The sequence below is a fragment of the Pezoporus occidentalis genome, unplaced genomic scaffold, assembly GCF_034315485.1.
Source record: "Pezoporus occidentalis ecotype Australia unplaced genomic scaffold, CSIRO_AGI_Poc_V1 ctg292, whole genome shotgun sequence".
NCBI lineage: Eukaryota > Metazoa > Chordata > Aves > Psittaciformes > Psittacidae > Pezoporus > Pezoporus occidentalis.
The window spans coordinates 441224-459638 of record NW_026914852.1 but is presented as its reverse complement, the minus strand read 5'-3'; the positions used below and the strand labels follow the sequence as shown (position 1 = coordinate 459638).

The following is an 18415-nucleotide window of genomic DNA, read 5'->3' as shown; positions in this document are numbered from 1 at the left end:
CTTCTGCTGTGAAGGAGCCCAGGAGGACCGTGCCTTGTCCGGGCTCCTTCAGCAGCTTCCCTGCGCCTAGGCCTGGAGCAGCCCTTTCTCCCCCCAGGCCTGGAGCCCGGCTCGGGGGGGGCTCCTGCCAAGTGCCTCAGGACCATTGCTGCTGCTCCAGCCCCAGCCCCAGCCCCAGCCCCATGACCCCGGCTGCGCTCCGCACCTGGGGCTGCTCCTCCCGCTCCTTCTCCCCCTTTCCCTCCTCACCATGCTGAGTCACCATTAACACCATCCCCTCCACCGGCCCTTCCTGTGCTGCGCATGGGGGTTGGCGCCTCGCGGGGACGGGGCGGCCGTGGCCACCAATAAAGATGTGTTGGTGATTCGGTAGTGCTCAGCTCTGGGTTAGGGCCAGCGGGGCGCGCTCCCGCAGGCGGGGTGGTGGAGGAAGCACCGGGAGAGAAGCAGCTCCTGGTGCCTGGGGCGAGCACACAGGGTGGGCTCCTGGGTCCTGCTCGGCTCTGACTGGGGCCAGCCTCATCCTGCCCCGGCGCTAGGCCATTGCTGCTGCTGCTCGTGAGCTGCCTGCAGGGTCAGTGCTGCTGGGGCCTCTGAGTCAGGTTCCTGTGGGTCGCAGGTGGGTTTTCTTTCAGCAAGGACTCTGCTGAGGAGGAGGCTGGAGTCAGGCTGGCTGTGATCTCAAGCCCAGGTCTCAGTGCTGCCCGTTGTGCTGGTGGCCGTTCTCCCCATGAGCCGCAGTCACCTGGGTGCTGCTGCTGGCAATGCTGAGGGTTCAAGGGCTGGTTTCTTGCCTGTGACAGTTGTGCATTGCGCTTTGTTGTTCTACCCTAGAAGTGATTGTGCTTGGCAGCAGGGAGGTTACTGTGTGAGATAAGGTGCAAGCAACCAGCCCACTGGTGTGCAGCCGCAGGAATCCCCTTCCTCCTCTGTTTAACCCCCCTGTCGCACCTCGGGTCCTGCTTTCTCTGATCCACTCCCGTGGTGCAGCGGTGCTGGCACGTGCCGTGGGGCTGCCCGTCTGAGGCAGCTCCGTTCCGTGCACCCAGCGCAGCTCTGGGAGGTGTTTTCATGCTGAGCATCCCTGTCAGGTCTAAGATGTCGTACTGGACCAGTCTGGGCAATTTCAACGTATTAAAGAGAGACATTAAAAAGAAAACCCCCCCTCCAGCGCCCCTCGTCCCGCCCGCGCGCTGTGTGGTTGTATCACACGTGCCATTGCTGCTGGCAGCCTGAGTTTACTATTGCCACTTGTTCTGCCGCCGGCTCTGCTCCCTGTGCTCTCATTGCGACTCCTGCCGAGGCTCGGGCCCCGCCGCCGCCCCTCGGGGAGGGGGGGGGGAGTGCTCTCCCCGGGTCTGCCTCAGGCACGTCACAAAGCCCGCTTGCCCGAGCGGACCCGTAGGAAACATGCGGCGATGATTCGGTAAAAGTCGGCTCGGCTCGGCTCGGCTCGGGGCTGCGGGAGGGGCCTGCCTGGTACCGCCTGCTCCTGCGTCATGTGACACCGTCCGCGGCGGCTTCCGCGCCGTCGTTGAGGCGGGCAGGGCCGGATCGGCGGCGCGATGGAGGAGGACGGCAGTTACGGTAAGCGCGGCCCGGGCCGCGGAGCGGGGTCTGCGGGGGGGTCTTTCGGGGGGGGGCGCGGGCCCGTCGGGAGCTGCTCCCGCCGATGGGGCGGCGGAGGAAGCGCCGAGGGAGAAGCGGCTCCCGGTTTGTGTGGGGGAGCGCGGGGTGGGCTCCTGCGTGCTGCTCAGTTCTGACCGGACCTGGCCTCATCTGCGCCCGGGCCCTGCCGATGCTGCCGCCGCTCGTGAGCTGCCCGCGGTGTCCGTGCTGCAGGGCCACAGGGACCCGCTGCCCTCCGTGTCGGTGCTGCTGGGTTCAGGGACTCGCTGCCTGCCTTCTGCTGTGTGCTCAGATGCTGCCTCTGAGCCTTGTCTGAGTTCAGGCTCTGCAGGTCTCTGAAGCTTGTGTCCATGGGGTCTGTTGAATGTCTCACAGTGTTCAGGGTGTGCCCAGGGCCTGGTCCTGGCAGGGTTGAGGCGGCTCAGTTGCTGCAGGTCCTGTCTATCATGCAAGTGCATGTTGCTTCCCTGCTTTCCTGCATCCTCCATGTTCAGAGAGCACTCCCTCCCAGTGCCGGGTGGCAGGACGGAGCAGGAAGGCACTGCCTGTGCCTCCACCCTCTGAGGCGGGTTCCTGTGGATCGCAGGTGGGTTTTCTTTCAGCAAGGACTTTGCTGAGGAGGAGGCTGGAGTCAGGCTGGCTGTGATCTCAAACCCAGGTCTCAGTGCTGCCCGTTGTGCTGGTGGCCGTTCTCCCCATGAGCCGCAGTCACCTGGGTGCTGCTGGTGCCAATGCAGAGGGTTCATGGGCTGGTTTCCTGCCTGTGACAGTTGTGAAACGCAGCCAGTTCAGAGGCTGTTGTTCTACCCTAGAAGTGACTGTGCTTGGCAGCAGGGAGGTTACTGTGTGAGATAAGGTGCAAGCACCCAGCCCACTGGTTGCAGCCCAGCACAGGCGCTGTCAGATGCAGCCCATTAGTGGGAGAACTCTGCAGGGAGCAATTCAGGGAGCAGCTTCTCGTTGCTTCCTGGAATTGCCTGAAAGTTGTCCTGGGCCATCCATCAGCATCAGGAATTGCCTGCTCACTGTGCCGCAGGGCAGCAATGCTAGGTGGAACAGCCACCTCCCGATCCCCACTGCTGTCCCAGTTGTAGGGACATTGCAGCCTCGGCATGGTGGGAGCCCAGTGGGGAGGCTCTTGCTGGAGGGGTTGTGGTGATGCCAGTGTCTGCTCGTCCACACGCGGCCCCTCTTCCAGCCTCAGCAGAGAGCAAATCCCAGGTGAGCAGCTGGTGGCACAGATGCAGCTCCCCCTGCTCCCACCCCATTCCCAGCATCTCCTCACAGGTATCGTGATGAGACCATCCCTAGACAAGCTGGCAAGAGCAGTGTGTGGACAGCGTGGTGGTGGTGTCCTGTTGGGAACCAGCTGCTGCCCCTGTCCCGCCAAGCTGGAGCACCAGTGAGCAGCCATGGGAGCACGATTCTGCCTGGCACTGTCCCCTGAGCTGGGATCTGTCTTGCCTCACCCCAGGGTGAGGAGGATTGGGCAGTGCTGGTAATCCTGCTGCACCCGAGGGATTACTGCTCACTCTGGCCTCAGGGATAAAGGGATTTCTCTAAGCGGGGCTGATGTAGCCTCCTGCAAAGCGGCTTGTGTCCAGGCAGCCTGTCTGGGGTAGGATGGCTGGTGCTGGGATGCAGGATGGGCTGTGCGAGGTGCAGGAGCTGCCCAGAGGAGGGTGGGCTGTCAAGTCCCGCTGCCAGGCTGGGGGATCCTGTCCTCTCCTTGCTGCCAGCTCTGTTTTACTAGCAGGCCCTGGCAGCCCCTTGGCCTCAGGCTCAGCTCTTTTGGAGGCAGCCCAGGACCCTGGTGTGCACCTCTGCAGCAAGGGGAATGGGGCTGGGGGTGGATGCTGCCGGTGACGCACCAGCCCTATCCCAGGTGTGCTGCAGGGCTGAGCCTGGCTTGGGGAGCAGCTCCCCCAGAGCTCTGGGGCTGCCGGGTCAAAGACACAGGGATGGTACTGGGCTTGGAGAACAGAGCCAAGAGCTGGAGCTGTCGGGGCTTCGGCAGTGCAGTGCTGGGCACAGGCCATCAGGGACTTCTGAGTTGTTGGGGAGTAGAGGATGATAAACCACAGCACAGACACACAGCAATCACACATCAGGGAAGCAGCAGTGCCTGTGTGTCCCTGAATGGCTGTTTCAGCCCACCTGGGCCTTCACAGCGCGTCCGGGTCAGAGGTTTCTGCTCTAGGGGGGCAGCTCTTCAGGTTGGCAGACAACAGATCAGGGCCTGGAGCTGTGGTTAACGTGACCCTGGGTGCATGCGCCCCTCTTGCCCAGGCAGGGTATGAGGATCCAGCTGGGTGCCCAGGTTGTGCAGTATGGGTGATGCTGCCTGGCCCTGCTTCAGTCTGCCAGAGCACCCATGGGTGCCCGTGCCACAAAGGGTTTCTCCAGATGCTGGCCCAGGCCCTGGGCAGCACTTGCCACACCATGTGCCTAGCTCAGCTGCCCCAGCTCCTCTCACTTGGCCTTTTGCCTCCTGGTGGTGTGGCAACCACCACTTCATCCCCTGGGAAAGGGGAAGTGGTACCAAAACCGGGTCGGTCACATCAGTGGCAAGTGCCGGGCTACACTCTTCCTTCTCCTCCACCTTTCCTCATGCCTGCAGCCCTGGGAGCTGGGTCCCCTCTGGCTCTGCACCCTCCTGTCTGCAAGGGCAGCTTGTTCCCGGGGTGCCCTTACCACTCCTGCCCGGCCTGGTTCCTGCCTGGCTCCGGTTCCCCCTGGCTCAGCACATCTCAGTGCCTGCTGGCTCCTGGCAGCCGGGCTGGCCGCAGGTCGCTGCCTCCTGCCCCGACAGGCTCTGGGGTTTCTTACTCATGGCCGTGCCCTGCGTTGGAGATCGTTCCTGCTTTGAGGGGAAGAGCTGTCGGGCCGGTTTGGGTTCGCTTGATGCCTGTGTGCTGGGGGGGGGGCGGGGGTGCAGCGGGGCTGCAGGCAGGAGGGCTGTGCCGTGCCCTCAGCTCCACAGCTCACCCTGGGGCCGGGGTCCCGGGCAGGACACCCCCAGTCCTGCCGCAGGAGCCCCGTGGGGCCCTGCTGTGCTGCTGGGAGCTGAGCCGCTGACTGGCACCACACCGGGGCAGGCTGGGCCCGTCGGGGTGCACCGGCCCCGGGCCCCCCACTCCCCACGCCTCGCCACAGCCGCCTTGTCTCGGAGCACCTTCCCTCATGCAGTGCTGGTTGCTACGCGACCGCCAGCTCCCGATGCTTAATGCTCTAATACGGAGGGATAAAACCACTCTAAAAATACCCCGCTGCCGGCCCCCCGCGGGGACAAGGGGCTGCCAGGGCACAGCCAGAGCAGGCCGGGGGCTGCCGGCACTTCCCAAACTCTTCGACCTCTAAGTGGCTTTGAGCCGCTGGCGGCCGGAGCCCGGGAGCAGAGCGGGTGCTGCGCAGGCAGGGTAGCGGGGATTGGCTGGGGCTGGCGCGTGGGCTCCGGAGCTGGAGCTCCCCTGGCACAGCCACATTCCCCAGCTCCAGCCACCGGGAGTCCTGCAGCCGCCCTGCCTGCACCCAGCAGGCACCGGCACCAGCCAGGCCTCTGCCTGCTCCTGCCTGCCCCGGCACCTCTGCGGCATGGGGACGGTCAGTGAGCTCTGTGCCTCCAGTTTCCAGGCCTTCCTCTGCCCCTCGGTGGCTGCCAAGGCAGGTAGGCACTTCACCCCCTCCCTTCTGCTTGCCATGGGGTCTCCGGCCTCCCGGTAGACATGGCAGTGTCTGTGGCTCCAGCTCCATATGGCTCTCGGTGACAGTGGCAGAGTCCTGGCTGTTTCACCACCTTCTTCCCCTGCGCACCACCAGCCTGCCCAGGCTTGGGCCTCTAAGTGCTGAGGCCCGTCTACCTCGTGTGGCATCACCCCGCACCGGTGCCTGCTGGGACCGGGAGTGCTCCAGAGCCGGTGGTGGCTGTGAGGATGCACATCACCCGCTGTGGCAGTGGCACGTCCTGCTCCAGCCCCTCACCCTCCTGCCCCTGTGGCAATTGTGTGTGGCTGCAAAGGCAGCTGGGGTGGCACTCTCCAAACCCGAATCCATGCAGGAAAACTCAGTGCCTGCTGCACTGGGGGTGCTGGCTGCCTGCAGGATCTGCTGCTGCTGCGGGATCTGCTTGGGCTCCTGCCCAAGCGTGGCCCCGGGGCTGGCTGTGCCATGGGGCTGGCCTAGCCCTGGAGCCCGGCAGTACTTGAGGCCAAGCAGCAGCGGACTCTGCTCCTTCTGAGGCCCGGCACGGTGAGCGCTGCAGGGGGCAAGCGACATGTGGGGGCTGCGCTCCCGGCATCTGCACGGTGCTCAGTGCGTGTAGACATGGCGGAGCCAGTGCTCGCCCGGCTGCACTGCTGGCTGGGGTCTGTGCATGGGGAGTGCAGGAGCAAGGAGGCTGCAGTGGTGGATGTGGGTTCCTGGTCAGGCTCTGGTGACAGACAGGGCTGTATGAGAGCAGGACGAGGGCTGTGGGTGGCTCTGGGCACCAGGGAGGGTCTTCCCTGGAGCCGCCTGCCCCATATCCTCCTCCTGAAGCACCTCTGCTGTCGGTGGGGAAGGGTGGGGCTGACACAACCCAGGATGCGCACATGGCGCAGTGAAAACAGGATGTGGTGTGCTGAGACAGGCAGGAAGTTTCGGGGGGCCCCGTGGGTCTCCCAGCTGCAGGCAGCCTAAACCCAGTGCCCTGCCAGCATGGCCGGTGCAGGCACGGTGTGAGCCAGTGGCAGGGCAGCTGCTGCTGCCGTGCAGCTGGGAGCCAAAGGGCCAAGTGAGGCTCCCGAAGCCCTTCCTCTTCTCACTCTGCAGCCGCTGCTTGAGTGCTGTTTCTCCATCTCACGCTGCTGAGCTGGATTTAGCTGAGTCAAGGTGGCCAAGGCTCACGCTGCCTCTCCAGGCAGCTGACAGCGGGATGGGATGTGCCAGGGGTTTGCTCCTATTGCAAGCACCGGACTTTGCTGCGCAGTGGTCCTGTACAGAGCAGTGGGGTCTGTACAGGCCCCTTGGAGCAAGGGGGAAAGACAGTGGGGAGCAACCTCCCAGGGGACAAACATCGCTCCTGGCCTTTCTCCTGTTCCTGCTCCTGTTGCCATAGTCTGCAGAGGGCTGGAGGCACCGGTGGTCCCCTCAGCACCCTTGGTCCTGACTGGGGCTCAGTCTTTACAGCCTGGATGGGACCTGAACCCGGAGTGGGGGTTTTGGAGGAGCCGGAAGGGGAGGGCTTGGGGCCTGCTGGGGTGGGGGGGGACCCAGCTGGTGGAGGGAACAGCCCCCAGCACTGCCGCAGTGAGCTCAAGATGTGCTGGGTCAAGCGTCCCAAGGCAGGGCTGGGCCAGGCCCAGTGCATGGCTGGGACCCCAACACGTCCTGGTCCCCAGCCCCGGGGCTGAGGACAGGACAGGGCCCTGGCTGTCCTGTTCCCCCTGGCCGGGAGCAGAGGGGTTAAGGCGTTGGCAGCCTTGGCCTGATGGCGGCAGGAACAGGGTGGTGCTGGTGCTGGCTTCTGGTGAGGCCGGATGACGCCAGGTGGCCCCGGTGCTCATTGGCACAGCACGGCCCTGACTCAGCGGGGAAGAACTGGGGCAGGCAGGTGCCTGCGCCCCAAAGCAGCAGCACCTCCACTGAGCCACGGCAGCACCGGCACAGCCGGGGAGGTGTCCTGCCAGGATGGTGCTGAGCGCGCAGGGCAGTGGTGAGCTGGGGTGCAGGGAGGCTGGAGAGGCTGGGCTCTGCCTGCTTGTCTGAGGGCAGTGGGGTAGGAAAGAGCACCAGGGGGAGCGTGCATGGTGTCTGGGTGTCACAGGGGTGCTTTGCTTTGGGCATGGTGGAACTGGGGGGATCTGCAGAGGCTGCTGCTCCCAGTTGGAGCCTAGGACAGGCGGATGGATCCTGTCAGTCCCCCTCCTGCTCCCCCTGGTGTGTGGGGTCCTTGGGCTTGCTGTCAGCAGCAGAAGCTGCGGACCCCCCGGGCCCTACACTGGGGCCTCGGTGCCTGCACTGGGATCCTGCATCCCCCAGCCAGGGCAGCAAGCGCTGGCTCCAGCCTCCCGGTCCCTGCAGCCCTGCTCTGCCTGCAGTGAGGCTCACCCGCCACCAGCAGTAGTGGGGCTGCACTCGGTGCCGCAGGCGGGTGCGGAGCAGAGCGTGGGGAAGGGTTAACACCCTATTCCTTCCCCAGAAAAGCTCTTGTGTCTGGGGTTTCTCTTCCTCTGGCTGCTGCTGACATGGCTGGGCTGTGTCACGAGTGCTCACCCTCCTCCTCCACAGCACCTGCAGAGGCTCTGGTACAGACCTGCCACATCTCACCCTGTGCTGCGCCTGCCCCGCGGCCGGCTGGACCCTGCCTGCTTGCAGGTGGGCAGCAGGAGGCTGCGCTGTTGCTCCTGCTCCCTGTGCAGGCTCCTGCCACTGCTCCGTTTTCTGGCTCCAGTCTTGGGGCAGGTCCAGCCCTGGCGCCGGTTTTCCCCTCTGCCGCGGTGGGGCAGGATGGTTCTGCAGCACCCGCTGCAGCCCTGGGATTTAGAGGCTTTTGTGTCTGGCAACAGGCGCACTGAGGCTCGGGCCTCGTCCTGCAGCAAGCCTGGGCCTGCCAGGAGCCCTGGGCGCTGGGCAGAGCGGGCAAGCGCCCGCAGGAACAGTGCTGGGGTGTGCAGAAGGTGCTTGGATCTGTTGATAACACGAGGCCTCCGGTGCTTTGAGTTGAAATAACTTTTAGCCTGGTGCCTCGAGTTGGGTTGTCTGGTTCATAGTTGCTGGCATCAGAGACTGAAAACTTTGGGAAGTGTTGCCGTGGTGTCTGGAGGGCCGGTGTCGCAAGCCGGGGCTGCCTCCAGCCTTGGCAGGGGGGAGTTTTGCGAAGGAGGAAGCTCGTCAGAAAGCCCCAGCGGAGCCAGGGAAGTGCTGAGCTCGGGGATTCTGTTTGCGTGGTCGCCATCGCCCCGGGGCCGCTCGGGGAGAAGCGATGCGCGGTTGAGGAGGGTGCCGCACCCGGTACGGGGCAGGCGGCCGTGCTGGGTGAGTGGGGCTGGCTGTGGTGGTGGCTGGAGCTGCTGGAACCCGCTGCAGAGGTGGGAGGCATGGGCAGCAGGTGAGGGCTGGGAGCACTGCTGGGGAGTGAGTGACCTTGGGAACAGGAGGGAACAGGAATGGATGCCATGTCATTGTGGAGCAGGAGGTCATGCACCAAGGAGCACTGGGAACGTCCTGGGGCAAGGGGGGCATGTGGCAGCCCCAGGGTTGAGCCATGGGGATGGTGCTGGGGAGGGGTGCCAGGCTCCTGCAGGGTGACATGGACATGTGGATGTCATGGTGTGTAGGTGAGTCTATCTGGAGGGTGCGCCAGCTCCGGGTGCTGGCTCGGAAGGACAGATCCAGCACAGGGGGCTGTAGGGTTGCCAGGAGCTGGCCCGGTGTGGCAGAGCAGCCCCCAGGGCTCCAGGTCTGTGTGGAGCCCGTGCTGTGGGCCACAGCAGGGCCCAGGACAGGCACCGCCACGGGCCCGGCTGGGGTGGTGGGAGTTAAATGAGACTTTGTGGGGCTGAGCCCCAGGGGAGGAGCAGCGCTGGAGCAGGTCCAGGGGCCGCAATGGTCCCTGCTGCTCGCGGGCTGAATCAGCAGGAACCCGCGGTGCCCAGCTCCCCCCTGCAGCTGCTGCCTGTCGGGCTGTCCCTGGCCCTCGCATTCCTCACGTGCCATCTGTAGCACTCGCTGTGTGCGGGGCCGGGGACGCTGCTTCCCAGTCCGGCTCCTGTGGGCACGTGGCAGCTCCGCATCACGGCTCCTGATGGGCCCCGGGAGCCTGGTGGGATGATTCCCAGGGCCACGCGTGCTGACCTGACTGTGTCTCCGCACAGTGCCCAGTGACCTGACCCCGGAGGAGTGCCAGGAGCTGGAGAACATCCGCCGCCGCAAGCAGGAGCTGCTGGCTGACATACAGGTGTGATGCTGAGGGAAATCCCCCGCTCCCGGTGCAGCAGCATCTTCCCGGGGTCGTCCCCTGGGAGGCAGGGTACAATCTGCCTGCCCATGTCGCTGGTCAGGGTCCCTGCAGCCCCATCCAGGGTCCCTCACCCTGCTGCTGGGAAAGTGGAAGTGGGGAGGAGAAGCTGCTCTGGCCAGGGCTGTCCGTAACAGCTGTGGGACTGGGGTGCTGTGCTCCATATCTGCACAGCCCATGCAGGAGCAGGCAAGGCTGTGGGTTCAGTTTGTGCTCCCATCCCCTTTCCTTGCCAGCCCTGGCTCCTCACAGCCCACAGGGGCTCTTGTGGACCTTCTAGGGCAGGAGATGGGAGCTCTGGGACTGCAGGGAGAGATGAGCTGGTCCCACGAGTGAATGCAGGGAGCCTGTGATCTCCCCGCTGCTTGACAGCACTGTTCCTGTGGGGCCCTGGGGCTGGGAGCGGGTCCCGGTGGGGGCCAAGGCCAGGCTGGCAGCCGGTGAGCCCATGGTGCCCGCAGAGCGCTGGGCCCTGTGCTTGTGCCGTTCCCCACAGCACTGGCACCTCCGTGCCAGCCCTCTTCTGGCACAGGCAGGGACTATGTCCCTGGGCCAGGCCACTGCCCTGGCAAGCGGCTGCGAGGTCAGTGCTCATCTGGGACACTCGTCAGTCACGTCCCTGATTAAGGCAGCAGAGGCTAATTACTGCCATATGCTGGGCATGATCTAAAGGGATTAGGGAGTAATTCTGTTAACCTCTCAATCTCTTCCTTCCTGTGCACTTCGAGCATGGCGGTATCGAGGGGGATTAGCAGTGGGGTGCAGCCAGCCCCTGCTGCAAGTGCCCCCCGAGCTGGCTCAGCCCCTCTGCCTGGGAAGGAGGGAAGGGACGGACTATTCCTGGGGGACTGGGCCCAGGTTACTGTCAAGGCCGGAGGGTCTGGGAGGGAAGGAGGCACCTCCTGTCTCAGTGCACTTTTTCCCTCAGCGGCTGAAAGATGAGATAGCAGAAGTGACAAATGAGATCGAGAACTTGGGGTCCACAGAGGAGAGGTGAGTGCTTCACTGTCACAGCCCAGGGCTGCCCTGAGCCCCTCTGCCATGGCAAGGCCACCCTGGATGTCACTTGTGCCGTGGGCCGCTGGGTGGTGCAGCCCCATCCCGTGGGTGCTGGTGCCTTTCCCAGGCGCTCTGAATTCCTCGGAGCGGCAGCAGGATCCCAGCCTGAACTGCTGCTCCCAAAGTCTGTTTTCCCAAGCCTGAGCCCCTCTGTCTCGCCACAGCAACTTTGTTGTTTTGGCTGGCCAGGCAGTGCCAGCCCTGGATTAGGGGGTCCTGCAGCCGGCAGGAGGTAACTCCCAGTGTTGTGTCCAATCACACACTGGGGCGTGAAGGCCGTCACCCTCCCACCAGCCCCACTGGAGCCTGAAGGTTGCTCTCCCCAGAACCCCACCTCACCCAGTTTGCCCTAGTCCCCCCATGCAGAGGTGACGTGTTGGGATGCCATACCCAGCACCCATCTGCACACGGTGACCCTGCGGGTGGGGCACGGCAGCTCCTCTTTGCTCTGGGGCCCAGAAGGCCACAAGCAGCCCCATGGAGCAGGGCAGGGACCTGGAGCCATTTAACAGCTTTGCCCCCTGCAGGATCAGTGCAGGGGCCTGGCTGGGGCAGAGTTGCTGGGCTCCTGCTTGGTTCAGGCTGACCCTTTTCCTGCAGTGCTCTGCCCAAAGGCGTGCAGGAGGCAGCCAGGTAGATCCCTGCTGGGTACTCAAAGCTGCTTTGTGCCCTGCAGGAAAAACATGCAGAGGAACAAGCAGGTGGCCATGGGCAGGAAGAAGTTCAACATGGATCCCAAGAAGGTACCATGAGGAGCGGGGCTGTGCTGGGCTCTGCCACCTCGTGGTCCTGCTGGGCCAGGGGCTGGAGGGGTCAGCAGCAAGGCCCAGAGAAGAGCCTCTTGCACCCCTCCAGGGCATCCAGTTCCTGATCGAAAACGACCTGCTGAAGAACACGTGTGAGGACATCGCTCAGTTCCTCTACAAGGGCGAGGGCCTCAACAAGACTGCCATCGGTGACTACCTGGGCGAGAGGTGCGCTGGCCCAGGGCAGCTCGGGTCTCTTGGGACACTGCAGCAGTTCGAGCGAGTGGGGTACACGGGGGTCTGAGCGCTGCATTCGAGCCGAGCGCAGAGCGCGGCGGGGAGACGCTCAGCAGTCACAGCACTTGCTGATCTTGCAGCCCTCGTGCTCTGGCTTTGCTCCCGCAGGGACGAGTTCAACATCCAAGTCCTGCACGCCTTCGTGGAGCTGCACGAGTTCACTGACCTCAACCTCGTGCAGGCCCTGCGGTGAGCAGAGGGGGCTGAGCGTGGCCCATGGGGGCTGCGGGGGGGCAGAGGGTGTGTGGAGCCCCCAGAGCAGCGCGACCCCTCGCTCTTCCCAGGCAGTTCCTGTGGAGCTTCCGGCTGCCCGGGGAGGCGCAGAAGATCGACCGGATGATGGAGGCCTTCGCGCAGCGGTACTGCCAGTGCAACCCCGGCGTCTTCCAGTCCACAGGTGAGTGCCTCCCTGGCCCCTCTGCCCCGGGCCCTGCCTTGCGGCTGACTCCCCTCTGCCCCTGTAGATACCTGCTACGTGCTCTCCTTCGCTATCATCATGCTGAACACCAGCCTGCACAACCCCAACGTCAAGGACAAACCCGCGGCTGAGCGCTTCATTGCCATGAACCGTGGCATCAACGATGGGGGAGACCTACCAGAGGAGCTGCTCCAGGTGGGGGATGGGATGCGGAGGGACCGGGGATGGGCTGTACAGCTGGCCTGTCACGGGGCTCCTGGGCAGAGCAGAGCTGACACTGCATCGTGTTGTACCAGAATCTGTATGAGAGCATCAAGAACGAACCCTTCAAAATCCCTGAGGATGATGGCAACGACCTCACCCACACCTTCTTCAATCCCGACAGGGAGGGCTGGCTGCTGAAGCTTGGTGAGTGCTGGTAGACATGGCCCGGGGAGGGCAGGCTGTCCCCAGGGACAGAGCAGGGCTGTGGGTGTGATGCCTCTGGGCTGCCTGCACACTGTCTGCTGGCCTGGCTCCTCAGAGTGTGGCCCTATTGAGGAGCAAGAGGCTGCAACAAGGGCACAGCCCCTGTGGGGACAGCGTCCGCATGTCCATCCGTACATCCATCAGCCCTTCATCTTCCCTGGGCTGGGTGGCAGGAGCTCACTTACAGCGGTGTGGCTGGGTGGGCATCCGGGGGATGCTGTCTCGAGGCTGGGCAAGCCCCAGGGTGCAGAGCTGATACCAGGGTCTGGTGTTGGAGCACAGAGACCACGAGGCCCTTCTCGTCAGCAGTCACAGCAGCATCCTGCCAGAGCAGGCCCTGGGAGTGAGCGGCGAGCTGCCCCAGGCTGCGCGCGTGCCCCCTCCATGCCACAGACAAGTCCCTGCCTCGCCCCCACAGCATTCTCCCTCCTGCACATGGCTCCACATGCAGGCAGCGTGCATGGCATCCCCGCTGCACCGCCCTCCTGCGCCCTGGCTCCTGTGGCTTCTCCTCTCGGCAGCTCTGGGGGATCCTTGCCCGGGTTAAGTGAGGGGGAACGGGTGCTGCAAGACTGGGGTCTGGTGGGACCTTTCCACAGGGGCTCTTGTTGGGATCAAGGCTCTGCCACTCAACCAGGGCTGTTTCAGCCTTATTGCCACCTCTTGGTGTGGAAGAGGGACCTCACCCTGCTCCATGCCCGGACCAGAGCAGAGCCCAGCCGTGGGGCTGAACAAGGGCCATCTGCTCCCAGCTCTGGCTGGGGGAACGCAGGGAGAGCCCAGATATGGCCCTCCTGTCCTGAGCAAGCCCAAAGGGTGGAAGGGCCTCATGCAGGGCAGCACCTGCTGTGGGGACTGTTGGTGTCAGGGGGATGCAGAGATGGCAGAGCTGCCATGGGGCAGGGAGGGACCCCATGGGGTGGCTGGGGGGTGAGCCAGGCCCTGCCTCTCCTCAGCTGAGGATCCATCTGCCACAGTCACAGCGAGCCAGGGCAGGTTGACCCATGGCAGTGCCGCCAGCGCGGCCTCTCACAGCTTCCCTGCTGCAGCCATGCCCCACTGACCCGCGCAGGGCGAGGGGGTTGTGGGGGTTCCTCTTTTTGGTTTTAGTTTTTTCCTTTTTTTTTTTTTTTTTGTTTAATTTTCTTTTCTCCCTCATTTGTATGTTTCCATGATTTTGGCTCTTCCTTTCCTTGCCCCCAAATCCAGGAGGTACGTACCCCTCTTCCCTGCTCTGCTCACGCCGCTGGGTCTTCGTTTCCTTTATGTTTTTAATTGCTGGTGATGAGTCTCATTGCTGCTGCTGCTGCTGCTGCTGCTAACCCCCCACACGGCCCAGGGCCCTCGCCTGCCGTGGGGACACGCTGCCACCGCCACTGCCAGGGCAGGGACATGGGTACCAGCCTCGCTGATGCCGAGCGCTCCCCAGGGCCTGCCAATCCCCTCCACTGCCCTGTGCCAGGGACAGACGGAGTCACCTGCCCATCTGTGCTTTGCTGTGTCCACAGGCAGCTCAGCCTGGCCACAGCGGGTCTTCACATCTTAGTGAAGGGAGGGGGACAGATTTGGGATGTCCTCAGGAAGGGCCCCAGCCTGTGTGTGGTGTCAGGGGGTGCTGAGTGCCTGGAGCTGATGAGAGCAGCAGGAGCTGTCTGTTTGGTGCCCTGTGCTGCACCAAAGGCTGCCAGCAGTCACCGTGCTGGGTGCTGGCGGTGCCCCCCGCTCCACTGCCTGCAGCCCCAGGGTGCCAGCCATCGGTGCTGCCCTGGGGCTGCACTGGCCCTTGGTCCTGTATGGTTCTGCAGAGCCCTGGGCCCTGAACCTCTGGCCTCTTCCCACCCACAGCCCCAGCAGAGGAGGTGGCCCTTGGTCAAGCCCCAGGTTTTGGGGTGGGTTTGGCTGGACGGAGGCAGAGGGACTTTTTCTTCAAGGAAGTGCTGGCACCGGCCTGGCTGTGGGGCAGGGACGGAGGGTTTGGCCAGTCGGGATGCGGCAGGCGGGAGGTGTGGGGCTGTCTGCGGGTGGGGGGATGAGCAGGGCCTCAGCGCACACGGTGCTGGACCTGGGCAGCACCTCCTGGGTGCTGGGCACATAGTGGCAGCACATCTGGCACCACTGCAGGTGTGTGGCAGAGGGGGAGCTGGAGCTGGGGCTGGAGGACCCTAAGCCCAAGCAGCAGCTTAGCCATCTGTGGTGCAGTTTGAAGCTCCCTCCAAGCAGTCCTCAAGCGTGGTCCTGGGCTGATGCCTGCCCTGGCACTGGGATGTAGCAGGACCATGGTCAGTGTGTCCCCCCGAGAGCTGCATGGCTGCAGCATCCTCTGGCCATGCTGGATCAGCGCTCCATGCTGGGTGGGAACAGGTGCCTCCACTACCTTCCACCTCCATCCTCATCCGTCTGCTTCGCGCTCGTGCCGTGCCGGCATGGTGTGTGCTGCCTGCTGCCCGCCGCGCTGCCTGGCTCTGCTTGTGCCCGGTGCCAGTGCTTGTTCTGTGTGTGTCCGCGCGGGCTCCAGCGCTGCTGCAGCCTCCGTGTGCCGCCAGCCCAGCTGGGGCTGCACCCAACCCATCCCTCTCTGCTCCCAGGAGGCAGGGTGAAGACATGGAAGCGACGCTGGTTCATCCTGACTGATAACTGCCTTTACTACTTCGAGTACACAACGGTTAGTGAGCGGTGCTTGCGGGGTGCTGAGGCAGGGCAGGAAAGGGCACTGGATCCCTGTGGGGTTTGGTGGTGCCCAGCCTGTAGCCAGTGCATCTGCTTTGTCCCTCCAGGATAAAGAGCCCCGTGGCATCATCCCGCTGGAAAACCTGAGCATCCGCGAGGTGGAGGACTCCAAGAAGCCGGTGAGAGCCAGGGCAGGGGTCCTGGAGCTGGGGCTGGCCCCGGCCCCGGTGCTGCGGTTGCGGCAGGGGAAGCTGGAGGTGTTGCAGGCCTGGGAGTGCCCCGCAGCCAGCACTGCCTCCACCCATCACAGCGACTGAGTCCAGCCCCTGTGGTGTCCAGGGCTGGTGGGAGGGCCATTGGTGATGGTCAGAGTGGGTCTGTCCCTCCCGGCTGCCCTGGGGGAGGATGTGCGACAGGAGCCCTGGTGCTCTGCCTCGTCCCTCCCAGCCTGAGGTCCCTGCTGGAAGAGGGGCTGCATCTGAACCATCTCCTCCCTCCCAGAACTGCTTTGAGCTCTACATCCCCGACAACAAGGACCAGGTGATCAAGGCCTGCAAGACGGAGGCGGACGGGCGTGTGGTGGAGGGGAACCACACCGTGTACCGCATCTCTGCCCCCACACCTGAGGAGAAGGAGGAGTGGATCAAGTGCATCAAGTGAGTGCTCAGGGGAGCAGGTGGCAGGGGCACAGCAGAGACCTGTCTGCTGTGCCCGAAGGGGACCATGCTTCCCAGGGCACCCTGCAGGGATGGTCGGAACAAACTCTCCCAGGGCACAAGGGACCTACCTGAGGCCCTGCCGTAGTTTCCTCCTGGCTGTGCACTAACCCAAGCCCTCGTTCCCCCCGCAGGGCAGCGATCAGCCGGGACCCTTTCTACGAGATGCTGGCTGCCAGGAAGAAGAAGGTCTCCTCCACTAAGAGACATTAGCAGCCTTCTGCGAGACCAAGTGTGCTGGCAGCCCCAGCAGCTGCCCGCCATGCTGTGGGGCTGGGCCCACGCTGCAACTTGGCCCTCGGAGCCCAGGACCCAGCTTCAGCTTCCCAGTTTCTTTACCATGGGAGGAGGCATGTGTGCCTCGGTGACTCTGCCCCCCCATCACTGCCTCATCTCCAGATCTCCAGCATCTTCCCAGGCTTGAGCTGATACACGGACACCCGTGTGTGTGGGGAGCCCCATCCTGCCCCAGGCTGGGGTGCAGGATGGGAAGTGCAGTGTGTGTGCACCAGGCAGCACCGCACCACAGCACCTCCAGATCCTGAGTGGAGCCTCACATGCTTCTGGGTCTCCCCAGCACCTTGTCCTAATTCACTTGGGGTGTCCCGTTGGGAGGATGAAGGCTGCACTTAGCAGCTGGTGGGTTTGGGGTGCTGCAGGACTGGGAGTCCTGTGGAGGCTCAACTCTGGCCCTCGTTGTAGCGGGTCTGGGTCTGTCCTGAGCTTCCTCATGCTGCTGCCTTGGACCCTCCAGCTGTCCTGTGCCAGGGACAGTCCCTGTGGGCACAGGAGCCTTGAATTGTCCCCATTGCAGTGAATGGTGGTACAGGGGGCACACGGGTGTCCTGGCCTGGCTGCTGGAGCCAGGGTGTGGGCCATGGTAGAGCAGCTCTGCACGGTGCTGCCTGGCAGTCCTGGCGAGGGGCAGCGGTGGCTGCTGCATCCCCACACACAAGCCCTTGCTGAGGAGCTTGCGGTGGGATGTGCTCGAGGGCTGGACACCCCCTCTGCCCTGCACTCGTGTCGTGTCCCGTGCCCCGGCCTGGAGGGAGGCACCTGGTCAGTGTTAGTTTATTTATCAGAGGTGTAAATACTCCTGTATAGTTTTCTCCTTTTAGATGATTTTGTATGGCGGGTCGGTCTGTGCGGAGGCCAGGGGGAGGTGGGGAGGGGCAGGAGTTTTTGTTCTAACCCTTATTTTTCTTTTTCCCTTTCGCCACGGCCTGTACACTGGTGCTGAGGATCCGCAGCAAATAAACACTGCACCGCGCTCAGCACCAGCCTCCTGTGCTCTGTGTGCAGCGTGGGGCAGGCAGAACCCCCCACTTCACGGGTGGTTGGGCTGGTGCTGGTGTCCGTTGGGCTCCTGTGCTGGTGTTGGTCAGGGTGGGGCTGGTGTCGGTTGGGCTGGTGCCGGTGTCCGTTGGGCTCCTGTGCTGGCGTTGGTCAGGGTGGGGCTGGGGCTGGTGCTGGTGCCGGTGTCGGGCTGGTGCCGGTGTCGGTTGGGCTGGTGCCAGTGTCGGGCTGGTGCCGGTGTCGGTTAGGCTGAAGGCAGTGGCCGGAGGCTCCTGGCAAGCTGAGAGTGCAACGGGGCAGGGCAGAGGTAGGGCCAGGCAGGACTGGGGGGGATGGAGCCCAGGGGGGGTGATGGGCCCGGGCAGGGATGAGGACCAGCAGCTCTCTGTGGCTTTGGAGCTGGGCAAGGGGTGTAGGGCCTGCCCAGCACGGTGCTGAGGGGGCTTTGCCCGGGTCTCCCCAGGCACTGGGGTGCAGGCAGGATGGCAGATGCACGGCACGATTTCCTGAAGAGCTTTGCCATGCACCTGATGAGCATCCAGCCCGACAAGTGGAACAAGTTCATGGGCAGTGATGAGACCGTGGCCGTGCTGAACGAGTTCTTCGGGCAGGAGGACGTGCTGGAGCTGGTGCTGGGGCTGGATCCAGCCGGGCAGCCCCAGGCCACCCCCTGCTTCCCCCCAGCCCTCAGGGGCAAGGGCGTCTACTTCGTGAAGGAGAAGAAGGAGAGCATCACCCAGGAGGACTGCCAGAGCAGGCTGCTGGTGGGGGACATCGGCCCCTCGCCCGTGGAGCACTTCATCACCGTGATGGAGGAGGTGGGTTCCCCACATGGGCCGGTGCTTGAGGTGGGCTCAGAAAGACACTGAATTACACTGCTAGAAAAAAAGTTGCTGCAGGCACTGACCTCCCAGCACCTGGACACGGAGGTGATGATGGTCACAAGCACGGGTTTCTCCTGTGCCTTGGACTCATTGCTTCCTCCCTATGGGTTTAAAAACCCAGCAATGTTCCCCCTTCCCCATCCCTGCAGTGGGGGATGCCTGAGTGGATTCCTCTCAAACTTCCCATGAATGTTCCTACTCAAAGAACTGCCCAGAGCACCCAAAAGCCCTGGGAACCC

The 18415-nt window shown here is 64.0% G+C and overlaps 2 protein-coding genes across 10 annotated transcripts in view; both read left to right on the top strand.

Annotated features, from left to right (window-relative positions):
• Window positions 1–1460: 1460 nt before the first annotated feature.
• CYTH1 (cytohesin 1) lies at window positions 1461–17270 on the top strand. Of its 7 annotated transcripts, none has more exons than XM_062626494.1 (13): window positions 1461–1587; window positions 9483–9565; window positions 10554–10618; window positions 11361–11427; window positions 11540–11658; window positions 11836–11916; window positions 12012–12124; window positions 12192–12340; window positions 12442–12553; window positions 15199–15275; window positions 15388–15459; window positions 15782–15936; window positions 16131–17270. In XM_062626494.1, the coding sequence occupies exons 1-13, from the start codon at window positions 1566–1568 to the stop codon at window positions 16207–16209; spliced, it is 1194 nt and encodes a 397-aa protein (XP_062482478.1). In that variant the 5' UTR covers window positions 1461–1565; the 3' UTR covers window positions 16210–17270. The 7 variants fall into 7 exon arrangements, with proteins under 7 accessions (XP_062482478.1, XP_062482476.1, XP_062482477.1 ...); XM_062626492.1 differs by lacking the exon at window positions 1461–1587 and adding an exon at window positions 4690–5296; XM_062626493.1 differs by lacking the exon at window positions 1461–1587 and adding an exon at window positions 7297–7321 and having other exon boundaries at window positions 12442–12554; window positions 15197–15275.
• Window positions 17271–17514: 244 nt separating this feature from the next.
• Window positions 17515–18415, top strand: part of DNAH17 (dynein axonemal heavy chain 17) — a 33095-nt gene continuing 32194 nt past the window's right edge. For all 3 annotated transcript variants that reach the window (XM_062626485.1, XM_062626483.1, XM_062626482.1), the window contains exons 1-2: window positions 17515–17578; window positions 17756–18110. In XM_062626485.1, coding sequence (XP_062482469.1) covers window positions 17775–18110 — 336 coding nt within the window. In that variant the 5' untranslated portion in view covers window positions 17515–17578; window positions 17756–17774. The remainder of the gene's footprint in view (window positions 17579–17755; window positions 18111–18415) is intronic.

What these genes read in the sequence shown, in the direction of transcription:
- CYTH1 (XM_062626491.1), top strand. Translation starts at nt 8,873, where the DNA reads ATGGGGATGGTGCTGGGGAGGGGTGCCAGGCTCCTGCAGGGTGACATG. An exon ending in GGCTGGCTGCTGAAGCTTGG is followed by an intron (nt 12,555 to 15,196) that starts TGAGTGCTGGTA and finishes CTCTCTGCTCCC; the next exon opens with AGGAGGCAGGGTGAAGACAT. An exon ending in GAGTGGATCAAGTGCATCAA is followed by an intron (nt 15,937 to 16,130) that starts GTGAGTGCTCAG and finishes TTCCCCCCGCAG; the next exon opens with GGCAGCGATCAGCCGGGACC.